The following is a 19,984-nucleotide window of genomic DNA, read 5'->3' on the forward strand; positions in this document are numbered from 1 at the left end:
TTTCCCAGGACCCTCCTTGACCCCAGCTGGCCATCTCTACATCCAGAGGGTTCCGGGTACCACAGACTTTGGCTGCTAAAGCTCCTGCTATTCTTGTTTTTGTTCAATTCACAGTGATCATTGAGGTTCAAAGGAGAAGATGACCACAACCTTCTCCAAGGAGACTTTCAATGTCCACAGACACGGAAAGTTATTGGCAACTTTTCCTCTAAATGTACTTCTATCTGCCTCCTTTGCCCTCCATCAAGCTCCCAGTTATGTGTGGGACAGGGAGGCCCAGAAGTTCAGAGCCAGCCATCAGCCAAAAAGCTCTCATGTTCTCCCTCAGCTCACTACATGGGCTCTGATGGCTCTGCAGGTGGAGCCCAGGTCTCAGAGCTGTGGAAACGCAGCTCCCTAGGGTCCCAAGTCTCACCTGACAGGTTACCTCTTGCCACTTTAAAAACTTTCTTTGTTTACTATCTTATCTCCAAAGTCACTGCCACCTTTGACTTTTAAGAGTCATTGGTCCTTAGCCTGCCCTCAGGAGTGGCTAGTAACACTATCCAGACTTGGTTTGGCTGCATTTGTGAGTTCATCCAAGAGCTAACGGGTACATTGGCTCATTCATTATGGAGTGTCCTTCCACTCACATTCTGTTGGCCAAACTAGTTCCCATGATAACATCTACTTTCCTTCAAAGAGGGCAAGAAAATGCAGCCCTGCTCAGGGGATGAGAGGAAGAGAAATGCAGTGTCTGTGTCCAAGACAAACAACTGTCATAGCTCTTGTGAGAGGCCCCCTCACATGCCTCGTGGGGACCACCACACTTCACCTAAGATCTCTGACTCTTGGGTGACTATGGAAACACAAAAGGAGACTTGTTCAGTTTGATTTCTTCTTAGGAAAAATACATTGGCTTCCAATGATCAGTATAGTTTTTCTCCTTTTAAATATTCCAACTTGGAACTGGACAGAAGGTTCAGGGGTAATGAGAACTTGTTCTTCCTGAGGACCAGAATGCAGTTCCTAGAACCCACATTTGGTGGTACTCAGCTGTGTGTAACTCTAGCTCCAAGGGATCTGATGCCCTCATTTGGTCCCCCAAAGGCAAACACACATATATGGTGCAAGCGTAAACACACACACACACACACACACACACACACACACACACACAGAGAGAGAGAGAGAGAGAGAGAGAGAGAGAGAGAGAGAGAGAGAGAGAGAGAGAGAGAGACCTAAAAAGTTTTATTTTTTTAAAAAAAGAAAGCAAAAATTCAACTGTCCTGGCTAGTTTTATGTCAACTTGACACATGCTAACATTTGGGGGAGGGAACCTCAATTAAGCAAATACCTCTATAAAATCAGGCTGTAGGCAGGGAAGCCTGTAGGGCATTTTCTTAATTAATGATTGACAGGGAAGGGCCCAGGCTGTTGTGGAAATGGATTCCCTGGACTGGTCTGGTGATCCTGGGTTCTCTAAGAAAGCAGGCTGAGCAGGCCAGGAGGAGCAAACCAGTAAGCAGCACCCCTCTGTGGCCTCTGCACCAGCTCCTGCCTCTGGGTTCGTGCCCTGTGTGAGTTCCCACCCCAACTGCCTTCGATGTTGAACAGTCACATGGAGGAGCAAGTGAAACAAATGAAGCCTTTCCTTCCCGACTTGCTGTTTTTTCGAGACAGGGTTCCTCTGTGTAGTTTTGGTGCCTGTCCTGGCTCTCGCTCTGTAGACCAGGCTGGCTTCAAACTCACAAAGATCCGCCTGGCTCTGCCTCCTGAGTGCTGGGATTGAAACCACCTGGTTTCTGACTGCTTTTGGTCATGGTGTTTCATCATCACAACTGAAAACCTCACTAAGACACCAACTTAAAATTTTTTCCTTTCTGGTTTATAATGTAAATATTCAAAATCTAATGTTTAACCATGCTTAGTTTTGCCAGGGACAGAATGAAAACCACAAAAGTCTATGGTTCCTAAGGGGCTGTGCTAGTTTTTATTGTTAGGACAAAATTCCTGGCATAAACAACCTAACAAAGGATTTTGTGATGCTTAATCTTGACTTCCAACTTGACTGGATTTAGAATTCACCCAGAGCCGGGCAGTGGTGGCACAGGCCTTTAATCCCAGCACTCAGGAGGCAGAGCCAGGTGGATCTCTGTGAGTTCGAGGCCAGCCTGGTCTACAGAACGAGATCCAGGACAGGCACCAAAACTACACAGAGAAACCCTGTCTCAAAAAACCAAACCAAAGCCAGGCGGTGGTGGCGCACGCCTTTAATCCCAGCACTCGGGAGGCAGAGCCAGGCGGATCTCTGTGAGTTCGAGGCCAGCCTGGGCTACCAAGTGAGTTCCAGGAAAGGCGCAAAGCTACACAGAGAAACCCTGTCTCGAAAAACCAAAAAAAAAAAAAAAAAAAAAAAAAAAAAAAAAAAAGAATTCACCCAGAATAGGGCTCTTCTCATTCATGAATCCCTTACACCTGAGAAATCTTATATGACCCCAGGTACACAGGTATATAAAAAAGGTATACAGTGTTCCCAGCAGGCTGTGCGCGCACCTCGCTTCCTCCGAGCGCGTGAGCGGTTGATTGCGGGCTGGCCATGGTGCTTCGCGTCCCCAAGGCCCCGGGCTTTGCCCAGATGCTCAAGGATGGAGCAAAACATCTTTCAGGATTAGAAGAGGCTGTTTATAGAAATATACAAGCTTGCAAGGAGCTTGCTCAGACTACTCATACAGCATATGGACCAAATGGAATGAATAAAATGGTCATCAGTCGCCTGGAGAAGCTGTTTGTGACAAATGATGCAGCGACTATTTTAAGAGAGCTAGAGGTACAACATCCTGCTGCAAAAATGATTGTGATGGCCTCTCATACGCAAGAACAAGAGGTTGGAGATGGCGCTTTGTTCTGGTATTTGCTGGAGCTCTTCTGGAACTAGCCGAAGAACTTCCGAGGATTGGTCTGTCGGTGTCAGAGGTAATATCAGGCTATGAAGTAGCTTGCAAAAAAAGCTCATGAGATTCTTCCAGATTTGGTATGTTGTTTTGCAAAGAACCTTCGAGATGTTGATGAAGTGTCATCTCTGCTTCGAACCTCTGTAATGAGTAAGCAGTATGGCAATGAAGCATTTCTGGCCAAGCTTATTGCTCAGGCATGTGTATCTGTTTTTCCTGATTCTGGCAGTTTCAATGTTGATAATATCAGAGCGTGTAAGATTCTGGGCTCTGGTATCTATTTGTCTTCAGTGTTGCATGGCATGGTTTTTAAGAGGGAAACCAAAGGTGACGTAACATCTGTCAAAGATGCAAAAATAGCGATGTACTCTTGTCCATGCTGAAGACCTGATGAACTTTAGTAAGGGAGAAGAAAATCTTACGGATGCACACATGAAAGCTATTGCCGCCACTGGTGCAAATGTCATAGTGACAGGTGGCAAAGTGGCAGACATGGCTCTCCATTATGCTAACAAGTACAATATCATGTTGGTGAGGCCGAACTCAAAGTGGGATCTCAGAAGACTCTGTAAAACAGTTGGTGCTACAACTCTTCCTAGATTGACTCCTCCTGTTCTTGAAGAAATGGGACGTTGTGACACTGTTTACTTCTCAGAAGGTGGAGACACACAGGTGGCTGTCTTTAAGCATGAAAAAGAAGACGGTGCCATTTCTTCTATAGTTCTTCGAGACTCTGCAGATAACCTGATGGATGATATAGAAAGGGCAGTAGATGATGGAGTTAATGCTTTCAAAGTTCTCACAAGGGATAAGCGTCTTGTACCTGGAGGTGGAGCAACAGAAACTGAGTTGGCCAAACAAATCACATCATATGGAGAGACATGTCCTGGACTTGAACAGTATGCTATTCAGAAGTTTGCTGAAGAAGATTCTGGTGTGAAAGCCAACGAAATTATCTCTAAACTTTATGCAGTGCACCAAGAAGGAAGCAAAAATGTGGGATTGGATATGAAGGCTGAAGTTCCGGCTGTAAAGGCTATGTTAGAAGCCAATATTTTAGATCCTTACTTGGGAAAATACTGGGCTATTAAATTTGCCACTAATGCTGCAGTCACTGTCCTTAGAGTGGATCAGGTCATCATGGCAAAACCAGCTGGTGGGCCCACACCTCTAAGTGGAAAGACTGGGGTGATGACCAAAGTGCTGAGCGACTTTTTCTTGTAGGTGAAGAGTTTTTATTTGTAGAGTGGAACTTCCCTAATCTTAGTCTCCTTAAATTAAGAAGTATTTGTGTTTGTACTCTGCTGGGTGGTAAAATAAATGTGTTACTGTTAACCTATCTGGTCAATTGCTGCTTATATCAACCTTTTAAAACACAAACTATAAGCAGGGAAAGTCACTTACATGACTGTTTTGTTTACCTGGCCTGCTTTTGAAAATAAATTGTTTAAAAAAAAAGAAAGAAAAAAAAAGAGGTATACAAATCAAACATTTGTTAATAACAAATCATAAAGATTTATTTTAAAACAATTATCTGTGGACTGTCCCAGTAGGTAAAATTGTTGCTGGTACAAGTATGAGGACCTGAGCTTGGATCCCAAGAACTCACATAAAAGTCAGGTGTGGCAGCATGAATCTGTGGCCCTGCTTGTGCATGGGGAAGAGACAGGTAGATCCCAGGGGCTTCCTGGCCAGTCAATCCCCCCAGCCACCTGTAACAGCAAGCTGAAAGTTCAGGGAGAATTCCTATCTTTAAAAAAATTTTAAAATAATTTAACATTTCTATTTTATTTTATTTGTATGGATGTGTTTGCCTGTATGCATGTACATGTGCACCGTGTACATGCCTGATGCCCAAGGAAGCCACAAGAGGGCACTGAATACCTTGGAACTGGAGTTACAGGTGGTTGTGAGTGGGCATGTGGGTGTTGGGACTCAAACCCAGATCTTCTGTAAGAGCAGACAATCCTGAGGCACTCTCCAGCCCAGGAGAATCCCTATCTTAAAATGTAAGGTGAAGAATGATCGAGAAAGATACCCAACATCAGCTTCTGGTTTCCACATGTGCATGCATGAGTAAGCACATTCACACATACATGCAAACACATACACACACACAAAGAAAACAGAACAATGATTTTATATACATGTAATCTATCATTTATTAAAGATGAAGGTAAATTTGCATTCTGAGATGGATATGATTACTTTTAGATACAGAATTAGATCTTAGGTGAATATATGATACTCTGAGACATAAAACATCCTCGACTTTATTCAGGTGATCAATATTTTGATTTTTAAGTTTTTTTTATTTTTATTTATGTGTCACTGTGTGTGTCTGCTATGTGTATGCAGTCCACAGAGGCCAGGGGGGTGCCAGATCCCCTTGAACTGAAGTCACAGGCAGCTGTAAGCTGCCCGATGTGGGTGCTGGATCTGAACTCAAGTCCTCTAGAGGAGCAGCAAGTGCTCTTAACCTCTGAGCACATCTCTCCAGACCCAACATTTTGATTGCTTTAAGTTGTCAGTGTTGATTTTGATTTTGTTTCTTTCTGTAAATACCACAAAATAGCAAAAGTATGTTTAGGGCCATTTCAGAAGTTATTGAAAATTTTGTCTTAATCCTGAGCCAAAATTCACTTAATAATAACTTTTTCTCAAAAGTTGGGGATTTAGTGTGCTTGCCTATCAAACACAAGGCCCTGGTTTTAGTCCCCAGCACTCAAAGCAACAACAAAATCAAGTCAGTAATGATTGGCTGGAACCTCCAGCCCACCCCTGCTTGATCCAGAAAGCCCCATTCCTCTCTCTCCACACCCTGCCCTCTCAGAGAATCTCCAATGAAGAAGAGGCACCCAAAAGCCCAGTTCTGCATTCTTGGCAGCTGCAGCAGCTCCCCCTCTGAGGCAGTAGCCCAAAACTCTGCCTAAAGCGGTCAGCTTTTGACCATTCTAGGCACAACCCCAGCTTCTGGAGGACACATCATCACCCCTCGCCTACAGGGTATATAAGCCTCCTGCTTTAGTTAGAGTGTCTGACTTCTCTGGCCCCAATCTCTAGGTCTGGAGGACTCATCCAGGAGTTCCTTTGCTCAAATAAACCTTTTCTTTTACTTTTTCAATTTGGCTTGATCTGACTTACTGCAATGGCAGAGAAACCTATTATTCCATTACAGAAAACCTACTTAGGTAACTCAATTTTCCGTTATCAATTTTTAAAAGTCAAACATTCTAACAGCATACAATTCAAAGGTACACTAATTTGCTATTTCCATGATGAAGAATGATAGTAGGACAATAATAAAAGCCTTTGTCTTTCTATAACTAAACCTTTATATTTCTATAAAAGCAGAAAACTTTGTACTTAATAGTAAAAACACTACAGTTTGGTAGACCACTTGGATAGCATGCATGAAGCCTCGGGTTCCATCCTCCAGCACTGTATGAAGTAGACGTGAATATACACGCCTATAATCTCAGCCTTGGGAACTGGAGGCAAAAAGATTAGGAGTTCAAAGTCATCCTTGTGTGCACATTAAGATCAGTATGGGCTACTTGAGACCCTATCTCAACCGTACATGCTCAAGCCACACCCAGTGTCACAGACTATTTCCTACTGTCTGCGAAAGATGTAGAACTCTCAGCTACCTCTCCAGCACCATGTCTGTCTACATGCTGCCTTAACCCACCATATGATAAAGGACTGAACCTCTAAACTGTAAGCCAGCCCCAGTGAAATGTTTTCCTTTATAAAAGTTGCTGTGGTCATGGTGTCTCTTTACAGCAACAAAAAGATCCTAACTAAGACAGCTAACAACAACTGATGACTGAAGTTACCCTGAAAAGCAGTCGATTTCTCGAGCTTCTACATGAGCAAAAGAAAGCAGGGAGCCACAAAGCATGTCAGAACTCCCCATCTGAAGACAGGACACTATCTCATGCTTGCTCAGCATACATAGGGAATTCAGACTCTGGCTTACCCCTTGACCCAAGGCATCCCATGGGACAACCTGTGGCCCCAGATTTGTCTATGGAGATCAAGGCAACAGATACCAGAGAGCAAAGGTAGATAATGGAGAGGCCTTGAAAGGAGGCTGTGGGGCCTAGAACACAGGCCTCCCTCAGCTCCTTGGGATGGAGTTGGCCAGACATCATCAAGTTCCACCCCTGTGGAGAGCACAGAGACTCAACTCTCCTCTACCAGTTCCTCCTCCTTGACCTGTGTGGGGGAGGAGTCAACAGCAGGAGCCAATTCTGCTCAGTATGGGGGTGGAGGCGGGGCTTGGCTCACCTAGGAAGTGGGAATGGAGATGGAGATAGTGTGAGAAGGGACTTGATGTCTGTCTGTCCAGTGACGATCTGATTCATCAGGAAAGGGAGTTTCTGGAAAGTTGGGCTGGAACTGACTGTAGAGGTTGAATTGCTGAGTCACCTGTTGGGAAGCCGCAGAACGCTTTGATAAGGGGTCTGACCTGCTCAGGCTTAGGCCACGCCTTGATGAATTTGACAGAGATCTGTGGAACAGACAGAGCAAGAGGCCAGAGACACACTCCTGGGCTAAAGTACATCAGAACCAAAAGGGAAACACACAGAAGCCAAACTAGATTGATTAATTAATTAATTAATAAAAGGGAAGGAAAAGACAGGAATTCTGGTGGCTAATCCTGTGAATGGGGACCTGGGGGGGGGGGCAGGTAGGATTCAATTGTATCCTCTAACTGGGCATGGTGGCTCATGCCTGTAATCCCAACATTAGTAAACCTGAAGCAGGAGGATAGCCATGAGTTTGAGGCCAGCCTGGAGTACACAGTGAGACCCGGTCTCCAAAACCAAACAAACAAAAACCCAATAACAGCAACAATAAAATACCAGCAAATCGTATCCTCTGTCCACAGCCCATGTAATACCTGTCTTTTAGACACTGTCCCAAGGGGGAGAATTTGGGAATATATTTTCACATATTGTCATATTCTCCCTTGAAAATGGAGCATCTCTTGTAAAAGAAGTAATTGTACAGGACTGGAGAAATGCTTAACAGTTAAGTGTGCTTTCTGCTCTTCCAGAAGACCGAGCTCCATTACCAGTACCCAAGGTAAGCAGCTCACCACTGCCCTTAACTCCAGCTCCAGGAACTCCAACACTCTTCTGGTCTCCATGGACACCTGTATATGTGGCGTACATATACACACACTACATAAAAAAAATTTGTTTTTTTGGTTTTTCGAGACAGGGTTTGTATAGCCTTGGCTGTCCTGGACTAGCTCTGTAGCCCAGGCTGGCCTCGAACTCACAGAGATCCGCCTGCCTCTGCCTCCCAAGTGCTGGGATTAAAGGCATTCACCACCACTGCCAGCCATAAAAATAAAAAAAAATGAAGTAGTCGCACCCAGAAATAATGTATTATTTCTCACTTCTAGCAAAATTCTGAGTACCTTCTCAGTTCCAGTTTTCTTATTTCTCATACTTACTTTTAGAGCGCTTAACTTTCATCCACACCCTTCAGGGGATGGGACAGGAGGACACAGCTGTCACCCTCCATGATCTCCTTAGCGTAGAAGGTGAATAGTGACCATGGCGTGCTCTCACCACTTCGGTGTGAGGGAGGCAGTGGTGACGGGCACCCAGAGGTAGCTATAGCCGAGGGAGGGATGGCTGCAATGTTGCCGTAATCTGCTGTCCACTCACCTGCCACAGGCCGAAGCTCCCGACCTTGCCCTGCTCTTCTGTTTCCTGTTTGGCCCACAGTGGGAGGAACTCGGTGTGAACCCAGAAGGTGGAGGGGCTTAGTGGACATGGCTCCTACACGCTATCTCCAGGGACAGAGCAAATCGCTGTGAGAGAATAAGGGAGCTTCAGGGACAAAGGGAACATTCAGCCGGCTACGACTGCGCACAAAAGCACAGGTGCCATGGGACTGGCCTGGCTTCCCAGGCTGACTCTGGACTCACACGGGGTATGAGATCAAGCTCGGAGTAGACCCTGCAGACCCGGAGCCCAAGGAAAGCAGCTGAGCTCTCTGCCTCCCGGCTCCAGGTCTCCAGACCAGAGCATAGCTTGTCTTCATGAAAGCCCAGAAACCATACGAAAAGAAAAAAACATCCTCCCTTGGGAAGACAGTCTGAGAAGTTCCTATTTCTTATAACTAAGAAACTTTGGGAGCTGGGCGGTGGTGGCACACATCTTTAATCCCAGCACTCGGGAGGCAGAGACAGGTGGATCTCTGTGAATATGAGGCCAGCCTGGTCGACAGAGTGAGTTCCAGGGCAGCCAGGGCTGTTATACAGAGAAACTCTGTCTCGAAAAACGAGAGAGAGAGAGAGAGAGAGAGAGAGAGAGAGAGAGAGAGAGAGAGAGAGAGAAACTTTGGGAGGTACCATTCCACCTTTTAAAACTGAAGTTCAGACAGTGCTGGTCTGTAATCCCAGTAGTTGGGAGGCCAAGGCAGGGACACACACCCCCACACACATACCCACCACCTCATAAACAAGCAAGTGAAAATAAAAAGAAAGGGCCGATGAGATGGCCCAGCAGGTAAAGGCCGAGCCTGAGGACAGGCGTTCTACCCCCAGGTCCCACGGAGAAAGAAAGAACTGACTCTTGCAAGTTGTCCTCTGACCTCCGCATACACAATAAATTTAATAAAAAATTAATTAATTAATTAATAAACAAAGAATTCAGGATCTAAGCAAGACACAAATGTCGCTTCCCTAAGGGAGCTGGCATGCCCAGCAGGGATGCTGAACTCCAACATTGTGAATTTTCTAGGACTCCCCAAGCCTGCTAAAAGCAATTTCGAAAACCAGAAGGAACTCCACCCTAAATCCAAGTGCCCAGCAGGGGAAGGGGCCTCTCAGCCAGCCGAGGAGCTGGCGTGCATGGCTACCTCTAGCCTAAATATCACACAGTGGCCAGGAGGGAGAGCAACCTTAGACTCTTAAAACCGCGGTCCGGTCCTTCCAAGCACTCCTAGGAGAGATGTGTGTTTTGAAAATGTTATAATCCTTTGCTAAATATCAAGGTCAGGGCTGGCAGTGCACTCTGCTCCTGGCACGGCCCTTACTTCCTCCGGGGGAGGCTGAACCAGGGGAAGGAGGATGGCCTTGAGCACCTCAGCCCCAGAACAGGGTAGGCTCTCCAGCCTCCCCGCCCAGACCCCCCAGGCCCACACCCTGTCAGTTTCCCTTCCTCAGAGCAGGAAGGTGAGGTGAGGTAATGTCTCTGGAACCCCGCAGTGGCAAGAAGATGAAAAGAATCCGAGAAATGCCGTGTTTAATTTAAAGCAGACCCAGCCTGCTGCCAGGCTGCAATTTCACTCAGAATAACCAGTTTGTTTTTCTTGGACATTCCAGGAACCAACTGGCCACCCCATGTCAAAGCTCAGCAGGAATGCTCACAGGGCCCCTTGCTGTGGGGCCACTCAGCTGCCAGGCCTCACCCATTGCTCTCTCCTCCCTCAGGCCAGGGACTCCTCCTCCCTCAGGCCAGGGACTCCTACTTTGGGATCAAGTCATGGTCACTCTGGGAGTCATTTGTGGGGCAGTCTTAGCCTGAGACCTCCTTACCTATGTACCTGGCTTTGTGTCCTGAGTTGACAATAACAACAGCATGGTCTATTTGTGGCATGTGTTCCGTATAACCTGGTCTTGGGCTAAGCTGTCTGTCAGATCCTTCCAGCATCCTAAGAAAGCAGGAAGATTTTTATTACTCTCTTTCTACAGTGGATGAGGTCAAGGCGAAGGGCAGTTCCATAACTTGTCCTGGTCACCCAGCTAGGGTTTGAGCTCCCAGACCTCCGTCTAAACTTGGCTGTCCATCAGCAAGCCCCTCCCTCCCATGGCCTGCAAAGCGTCACGGTCCTTGTCTTGAGTCACTGATTGTGTGGTATCAGGGTCCATCCGGGTATCTGAAGGGAGAAGTTTGGGTGATAGGCGCATGGCTGCCGATGAAAGGCGGGGGTCGTGGTCACAAGCTCCTCTTTGAAACCCACATCTTGGGTTGAGGGCTCCCGGTCCCTGTGGGTTTTGTTGCTTCCAGGGCTCTGTTGAACTCCTGTCTGTAATCACTATGGCTTAGAGAGAGGAGTAGCTGGGGTGTAGGGAAATAGTGCCAAGGAGATAGTCGGCCCTGTGTGCGGGGCCTGGCCTTGACCTTGGGCAGCACCCCCTTTTTCTACAGAGCTTCATTTCTCTGTAACACCATCTTCATCTTGTGGGAGAGAGGGAAGAAAGAATACACGTGGCTCTGGTGTCGTGGGCCTCATGTGGCTCTGGTGTCGTGGGCCTCATGTGGCTCTGGTGTCGTGGGCCTCATGTGGCTCTGGTGTTGTGGGCCTCATGTGGCTCTGGTGTCGTGGGCCTCATGTGGCCCTGACATCTTCTAGCTTTGTTCTGTATCTGTATTTCTTTCAACTAGACCCTGGCACAAGCAAATGTGGGAGAGGCTTAGGGAGCCAGGCGGGAGAGTGACCTCTGGAGAAGTTTCCAGAACTTAGAAGAAAAACGCATGGGTGGAGCCCTGTAGTGAGTACCAGGACTAGGACTAGGTGGTCCAAATCGATTTAGCCCAGAGGCCTAGACAGAGCCTGGCCTGGCACTAAGGGTGGCCCACTCAGCAGGAGGCTGCCCCACAGGAGCAGTTTCTGCCTTCCAGCTTTTGAAGGCAAACAGGCAGGGAAGGGGGCGCTTCCGGTGTCTGTCTCCCTGCATCTCTGCCGTCAGGACTCAGAAGAACCAAAAAGCTAGCTGTGGTACTCTACTCCTGGGGCCACCTGTGACTTAATGAGGAACAGGCAGGAGCCTGGGATGACAAGATCCAGTGTAGTAGAGCCTGTCACAAGCAGCAAGTGGGGCTCTGGCTCCCCGACCTGGGTCACCAAGAGGAGCCTCAGGCTAGGAAGGGGATAAGAATGAGGAGCTCTCAGAGAGAAACCGGCTCAGGGCACAATGGCTTTAGTGTGGGAGGACTCTGCTCCCAAGAGATGTTTCCATGGTACCCACAAATGTCAATGGTCACATTGTGTGGGAGGCCTTGGCTCCAGCCCCTCCCTTGGCGTGGAAAGACAGTGTGTGGGAGGGAGCCATGCTCTCTGGCCCCACAGATATCCCCTGGCTCCGTGCTGTGGGGTGGCCAGCAGGGGCTGGGAGCCTTCCCATCACCCCTCCTCCTCTGCAGACAAGTGTGGGGGTGTTCTTAGGACAAGGCTTCTTGAGGCTAGGGCTCATGCCTACAGTCATTCAATCCTCCTGTCCTGGGGGTGCTCGTCGCTGGAGGGGACAGAAAGCTGAGACTTGCCCTTTTTGTGTGTGCTTTCTCCAAAGCTGAGCCAGTAAATCAGCTCTCCCTCCGCTGACTCAGCCACAGGCACCGCACGCAGGCTTTGGTGCCAAGTTCGGAGAAATGGGAAGCCATCTGTACGTTACCAAAGCTCGGCCACATGAAACTCACTTTTCACCAAAGCAGTATGGTAGCTAGTTAACCTCGTTAACTCTTAGCCAGGCAGCTAACCGACAAAACTTTCTGGCAGTGACCTGGCTGAGGAAGGATGCTGAAGAGCTCTGGGCTGTGAGAAGAGGGCTTCCAGGCAGGCTCCAGGCCAGCTGAGGGACAGGAGGGGCCAGGAAAGCGAATGGTGCTTCAGAATGCCTGCTGTCCCAGGGTGACAATCTTATACAGGTGTCCAAAGTGGTTGGGCAGGAGCAGAGTCCTCTTCCTTCCCCCACCAACCCCCAGAAATTGTCCCCGGATGAGGAATGCCCCTCGTGGCTGGTCGCCGCCCGCGGCGGCCATGCTGCTAAGGAGCGTGCTGATTAAAAGAACCATAGCCATGGTTACCTTTTTAAAGCTTTATTGGGGGGGGGAGAGAGAGACAGAGACAGAGAGAGACACGGGGGGGGGGGAGGGGGGACCGATGGGAGGAAGGAGCAGAAAGGAGAGGGGACAGAGAGCCCACCCGCTTTTTAGGCTGGGACGCCGTCGCAAGCTGATGAGGTAATTAAGGACCAAATCCTTACATCCCAGACTTTCCCTTATTATAAAAAAAAAAAAAAAAAAGCAGGTAGATGGGACTAGGGGCATCGTTCCTCACAAAAACTGCTTCCAGCTGACTTTTGGACGTTGGTTGGCTCTGGGGGAAATGGAGAAGGGGAGTTTTCCGAGGTAGACAGGCGTTGTGGGATGCTGTCTGTCATCCATTTGCTCTGGAGACATGTATCCCTCTTGGCTGTGACTGGGAACTTTCTGTTTGACAAGATGCTTTTAACTGTTACAGTTTCTTATTTGATGATCTCTGGACTCCGGTTCTGTGGTGGTCCTGTACCATTAGCTGAACAGTGAGTTAGAACAGGGAACTGGGAAGAGAAAAGCTTCTGGTACATGAGATTTTTTTTTCTTTTTTTTTCTTTTCTTTTTTTTTTTTTTGGAATTAGGGACAAGGCAAAGATCAGGGCCCTGTCTGTATGCACGTGAGAAACACAGGCAGTGGATCTGGAGTGAAGCAATGAGCTCTTATTTTAGGTGGAAATCTTTTTTCATTAAGTAACTCTGAAAGTGCAATTAAATCAGGTGAGGTGGTAAGGCTGTCCTCTGTACCCGACAATAAAGGAGAGGTGACATCCCAAAACTCCCAGGACTGAGTCAGTGGCTCTGGTGTCCAGAAGAAAAGAAACAGATTGCTTCCCTGCTGCATTCTGGGTTCCCTGCCATGTCTGTAGCTAAGCCTAGGTCTGCTGGAGGTCTTAGCTTGATGTACCCATGCATCTTGGTGCCTGGGGGCAGTCAGCTGACTCTTTGTCTTTCTAGGCGGCACTTTTAACAAGGCCTGGCAGGGCATGCGCTAGCCTGTGGCCTTTTCCTCACTTAAAACAGGGACCCAACAGCTTTTGGGAGTCAGCGAGTGCCAGCACTTGGCAATTTTGTTTTCGGACTTTTATCTTTTCCCTGGCACACCTTAAATGCCACAGATGACTCTTTTGCCTGTGGGGTCAGGAGCCTTGCTCTCCAGATGCTTAAGTTTTAGTCGGGGAAGTCTGGGGAACAAGAGACGGATTTTACTCCATGTCCTGAATTTTTTTTTTTTCCTGATGATTGGTGGCTTAAGGACAGCTTTCGGAAGACTTGTCTGAGGCTATAAGCTGATATTTTGGCTTAAGAGCCATCCTGATTACTGTAAATTTATTATATATACAGCATGTATTCTGCAGGCCAGAAGAGGGCACCAGATCTCATTACAGGTGGTTGTGAGCCACCATGTGGTTGCTGGGAATTGAACTCAGGACCTCTGGAAGAGCAGTCAGTGCTCTTAACCTCTGAGCCATCTCTCCAGCCCCTCCAATAAAGCTCTAAAAAGGTAACCATGGCTATGATTCTTTTAATCAGCACGCTCCTCCGCCAGCATGGCCGCCGCCCAGGATGAAACTTCTGTGAGCAGTGAAGATTTTGACAAGAATGACTCCACGTGGATGTCAGCTGACCCCCACCTGGCCTCCAACCTGAGCCCCAACCAGGAGGAGAGGATGTGGAGCCCGCAGAACCTCCATAGCCAAGAGGACGATGACTCCTCTTCTGAGAGTGGCAGCGGCAATGGCTCGTCTACCCTGAACCCGTCCACTTCAAGCAGCACACAGGGCGATCCTGCCTTCCCTGAGATGAATGGTAACGGTGCTGCAGCCCCCATGGACTTCACTGCTGCCTCTGAGGATCAGCCGATCAACTTGTGTGATAAGCTGCCACTGGGCACAGCACTGGGCACACCATCCTACCCCTCCAATGGCTGCAGCACTGATGGGCTGTGGAGCCGCGTCAAGTATGGGGTAAAGAACACTCCTGAGTCTCCCCCCTATAGCTCTGGGAGCTATGATTCCACCAAGACTGAAGTCAGTGGCTGTCCTGAGGACCTGACCGTGGGCCGGGCCCCTGCAGCAGATGATGACGATGATGATCATGATGACCATGACAAGATGAATGACTCAGAGGGCATGGACCCTGAGCGGCTCAAGGCCTTCAATATGTTTGTGCGGCTGTTTGTGGATGAGAACCTGGACCGCATGGTGCCCATCTCCAAGCAGCCCAAGGAGAAGATCCAGGCCATCATTGAGTCATGTAGCCGGCAGTTTCCCGAGTTCCAGGAGTGGGCCCGCAAGCGCATCCGCACATACCTCAAGTCCTGTCGTCGTGTGAAGAAGAATGGCATGGAGATGACCAGACCCACTCCTCCCCACCTGACCTCAGCCATGGCAGAAAACATCCTAGCAGCTGCCTGTGAGAGCGAGACAAGAAAAGCAGCTAAAAGGATTCGCCTGGAGATCTACCAGTCCTCACAAGATGAACCCATAGCCCTGGATAAGCAGCACTCTCAGGACTCCACAGCCATCACCCAGACCTCAGCAGGCCAAGGGGCCTCTCCCTCAACACTCCGTAGCCATGACAGCAGCACTCTGCTGCCTGCCCCTGCCCAGAGCTGGCAGAAGCCCTGTTGCCTTTCCTCCCTCAGAGCAAGGAGGCCTCAGGGGAGCCAGGGCTGAGTAGCCACGAGGATAACCACAGAGAGCCACTCTCGATCCCAGAGCAGGTGCCCCTTCCCAAACTGGTTTATGCCAGGGACTGCTTGTGGGCAGCCTGACAGACCACCCCTCAAACAGGTGGGCAGGCAGGGCCAGTGCAGATTCCTACCTGTTCAGATTCAGGGCTGCAAGGCAGGGCTCCCCACCCTGCACACTTCCACCCTGGGCTTAAATGTGGTTTCTCATGTGGCCTCCAATGCCTACCCAGCCACACCACCTCTGCCTTCATGTGCCCGCTCACCAACCAGGCCTCTCTGGACTGGGCCAGGACACCTGAGCCCCCTTCGGACAGCACAAGCTCCAGTGCCCAGGGCCTCCCCACAGCTGGCTGACCATGTGCCCAGTTCCCCACCTGCTCAGTAGGACTCCTGGATGTTTGAATTTGTGTAAATATTTATTTTTGTGTGTGAATACTACAAAGTAATCAGATCTTTTGCAAAATGTTACCCCTGGCAATTTGTGAAAATATTAATGTAAAAGTTGGCAGAGACAATCGCCGCCCTAGAATTTCTGGTATCAATTGCTTACCATGTCATTTCTGCTCCCAGAGGCAGTACCCAAGCTCGACACAAGTGGTTTGCATTTTTGGAAGATGAAAGAAGAGACTAGGCAGGGAATCCTCCCTCCACCCCCATGGGACACATCTGTAAGAGCAAGCATAGTCTACATCTAAGGGATGTTTCCTAAGTGCAGGCAGTCTCGATCAGCCACCGGCAGCCTGCTCCCAGAGGACAGTGTGAGCATAGGTTCCATGTGTTTTTAAGAGTAACAGGACCAGTGCCAGTGCTGATGGCTTCCAGAGGGACTGCAGGGCAGTGGGATCTATCATGCTGACCTGGACTTCCTCCCAGGGAAGCTGTCCCCAAAGCCTCAGAGACAGCCATATCAGGAGCAAGATAGTGTGGGGACAGGATTCCATTACCTAGTTCAGTCAGGGGACTTGTTCTGTTTTGCTTTTGTTTTGAAAGATGCAGCTTCAAGCCTCCCCCTCCTGACTTGGGCCTGCCTTTTCCCAGGGGAGCTCCTCAAAGCCCTGTCCTACAGCCACTTCGGGCTGATGGAAGGCTCAGGGTACAAAGTCATCATTGGTGAACTCAAGTTCAATGGAAATGCCAGTGTAGGATACACCAGTCTCAGAGTCCTTGCAGGGCAGATGCCTGCAGGTGTCAAGAAGTGGTGGATGACCTGTTAGACCAGTGGTAGTGTACACGACCCATCTGAAAGGGCTTCCTCTCGCCACTCAACAGAAGGACCGTTTATTCCCAAGGATGGTGTTGGGGAGGGGCAGGCAGGGCTAGGAGGGTCTTAGAGGACTTGGAACAGATGGAACCCCTCTGTCCCTCCCTGTTCTCAAGGGCCACATACGACTCCACAGGTGGTTATAGGATTAACTACCAGTTCATTCTCAAAATGCTGCTTTGAACTCAGAGGGTTGATACTTTTAATTTGTAATTTTTTGTAAAACTTTTTACAAGACAGTGAAGTATTTCACCAGAATATAAAAAAAAAAAAAATTAAAATAACAAAACGGGATCAGACTACAATCTTGGGCGTCCCCAAAGAGTGGAGAGAGATCCATGAATCAGCTCAACTTCGCCATCCTCTTCGTCAAGGGATGCGAAGGGCTGCAGCTGCACTGCAGTTGGTCCACCTGGTAGACCAAGACAGCATTTACTTTCTCGTCAGAAAGGAAAATGTGCCATTGCCAGTACAGCCCGAGGAAAACCCCTGGGGTGTCCGTCGCAAAGAATATAGCTCAGACTACAGCCGTGAGAACAGCAGACTTACTGTGGTGAAGAATCATGGTGGTAGCGGTGTGGGGGTCCAGCAGAGGCAGCGAGGGATGTGCGTGTGCTCGCGGTCTGGCGGTCTCGCTGGATGGGGGAAGAGGCGGCAGTAGTTACAGCAGTCCTCGGTGCTCGGTGATGTATCCAAGTCACGGCACCAATGTTGGTTATGCCGCGGCGCTGCCCCTTGTGGCTGGTTGCCGCTCGCGGCGGCCATGCTGGCGGAGGAGCATGCTGATTAAAAGAATCATAGCCATGGTTACATTTTTAGAGCTTTATTGGGGGGGGGAGAGAGAGACAGAGACAGAGAGAGACACGGGGGGAGGGAGAGAGGGGGGCCGATGGGAGGAAGGAGTGGAAAGGAGAGGGAACAGAGAGCCCACCCGCTTTTTAGGCCGGGACGCCATCGAAGGCTGATGATGTAATTAAGGACCAAATCCTTACAATGGGCACCCTGGCCTAGAACAACATTGGGTGAATGCTATCAGGGGAACTGTGGTGTGGGGGTGAACTCAGGAGGGAAGGCTGGGAAGGAAGACAGAAAGAGGGGCCGAGGGCTGGGAAGCTGGCTCAGCAGTTGAAGGGCTTGCTGCTCAAGCCTCGTGACTAGATCCCCAGAAATCCTCGTAGCTGCCAGTGGGAGGGGTGGCCCACCTCTGAAGGCAGAGACATAGATCCGGACCACCAGAGCAGGCTGGCTAGGAACACTAGCCATATGGATGAAATTCTAGGTTTAACTGAGAAACCTTGCCTCAGTGAGACAAAGTGAAAGAGGGATCAAGGGTGATCCCTAACATCATCAACCTTTGGGTCTCCACACAGAGGCCCATACATGTTCACATGTACCCATACACATGAAAAAAATCACACACACACACACACACACACACACACACACACACACACACACAGGAAAATGGAGGGAGGGAGAAAAAGAAAGGGGGGGATAGTCAGGAAGGAGAAACTTTGGGAAAGACCTAATGGGAAAACACAGGAGTCCACTTAGGGCATGCAGGGGAGTGGCCCACCCTGGGCTTTCCAAAACAAAAGTCCCTGCAGTTCTGACTTGGCAGCTGGTACCATGTTTTCATGGTATGAAGATATCTCTGTGGTCACCTCTGCGAAGGTATCCCTGCAGATGTGGGAAGGGCTGGTGCTGGCGGCTCTTTCAGCTAGCTCCATACATCACTGTATCTCCCCATCCAAGGAAACATTTGAGACTTCCGAGAATGTCTGGGAAATTGGCTAAGTCCTTCCTTTCCCTGTACTTCCTGATGAGAAGTGCATCGGACACCTGGTTCCTGATCCCTGATTACCAATCAAAAGGGTTCCTCCCAGGATGTAGCTGACTCTCTGCCCACTTTGCAGAAACAAAGACGTGAGATCAGCGGTGCTAACTATATATTTATATCAGGTATCCCAACTGTGACCTTGCCAGGTTCCGCCCGACTATTGAACAGTCTTGAATGGAGAAATGAAGATTAAGAAATAATATATATGAAAATATAGAGACATAGACGTAAAAGAAAAAGACAGAGACACAGAATAGCATCAGGAGGGCTCTGGGTCAATACCACAGTCGCCCTGAGTTTATTTCTCAGGGCCTTTTTATACCCAAAGCAGGGAGGTAAAAGACCTCCCCATCTCAAGGACACCATGGTTCAAGGTACAAACAAGAGTAAAACACCTCAGTTCTCAAGACACCTGGTAACTACGCCTTTGGCCAAACATCCTGCTATCCAGTCTTAAGGAGCAAAGACAAGCTCTCTGACCTTGAGGCAAGATGGAATCAAGCCACAAACTGGAGTCCTTTGTGGGCTCCCACATGACCTTGAGTGAGTCACCCAACCTCTCTGAACTCTGGTTTTTTATAATATGAGGGACGGGGTGAAGGTGAGGGTTAGGAGGGTTTGGTGGGACTTTCTGTCTATCCAGAGAGTCCCTGGTAGTGTTTGAGTCATTACCTTCCTGGGAGAAATTATGAAGCAGATGGCCTTTTGTCCCAAGAGTCACTGGGACTCTACTTGAAGATTACTGGGGCTTTTCCCCCCTAGTGACTAACTTCAGACCTGGTAGAATGAGAGAGCCTAAGCCCAGAAGCTTTACACACACTGTCTGGATCTTCCCCTGAATCCTACGAAGCAGGGAGCGTTAGCCCATTTTACAGACACAGAGACTGAGGCTCAGAGGTCACACTTGATCAGATACCTCCCCATTCATTTGACTTTTCCCCTTGGAGGCCCTGAATGCTGGGCCAGCAGCTCTCCAGAACAGACCTGCGTAGTCTAAGAGGAGACACTGTTGACCCAACATCCAGTGGAAGCTTTGGCATTCAGTGGGGCTAGTAGAAGATGAGAGCCATGCCCAAATGGGTCAGCCATCTTTTCTGAGCTCCTGTGGCAGAGTAGCTCCCTCGGAACCCCGAAACGGAGATGAGAGAGTTGGAAGTTCACTACAGTGTGCTCAAGAGTGGCCGCGGCGGTTGGGAGAGGACAGGGATGAAGGAAAGGCTAGAAGTGGGTAAGGGAGAAACTGGGCTTCAGTGGACTCAGGGGAAAGTCTCATCCAAAGCCGGGGAGGAGCTCCAAGCAGGCCCGAACTGACCAGCCGTTGGGTATAGGCTGCCCTGGGGAAAGGGCTGAGATGCTCCCAGAGGGCAGGCGTCTGGGGATGAGCTGCAGTTCCAGGAGAGGCTCTGGCGATGT

The 19,984-nt window shown here is 49.0% G+C and overlaps 2 protein-coding genes and 1 pseudogene across 2 annotated transcripts; all 3 read left to right on the plus strand.

The window, feature by feature from the left end:
- Positions 1-2,492: 2,492 nt before the first annotated feature.
- Positions 2,493-4,272, plus strand: LOC128098885 (T-complex protein 1 subunit theta-like). Its single transcript, XM_052720393.1, is given in 4 exon segments — positions 2,493-2,876; positions 2,879-2,982; positions 2,984-3,309; positions 3,311-4,272. Coding segments are annotated over 4 exon segments (1,575 nt in total). The 5' UTR covers positions 2,493-2,578; the 3' UTR covers positions 4,158-4,272.
- Positions 4,273-14,325: 10,053 nt separating this feature from the next.
- On the plus strand, positions 14,326-16,861 carry LOC128099693 (nucleolar protein 4-like). The gene has a single exon (XM_052721535.1). It carries the CDS (start codon positions 14,326-14,328, stop codon positions 15,451-15,453), a length of 1,128 nt encoding a protein of 375 aa, XP_052577495.1. The 3' UTR covers positions 15,454-16,861.
- A 2,850-nt stretch (positions 16,862-19,711) lies between these two features.
- LOC128099694 (uncharacterized) overlaps positions 19,712-19,984 on the plus strand; it is a 70,709-nt pseudogene continuing 70,436 nt past the window's right edge.

This window comes from Peromyscus californicus, unplaced genomic scaffold (genome assembly GCF_007827085.1).
Source record: "Peromyscus californicus insignis strain IS unplaced genomic scaffold, ASM782708v3 Scaffold_6__1_contigs__length_162567912, whole genome shotgun sequence".
NCBI lineage: Eukaryota > Metazoa > Chordata > Mammalia > Rodentia > Cricetidae > Peromyscus > Peromyscus californicus.

Coding starts and splice junctions, on each gene's coding strand:
- LOC128099693 (XM_052721535.1), top strand. CDS start 14,326: ATGGCCGCCGCCCAGGATGAAACTTCTGTGAGCAGTGAAGATTTTGAC.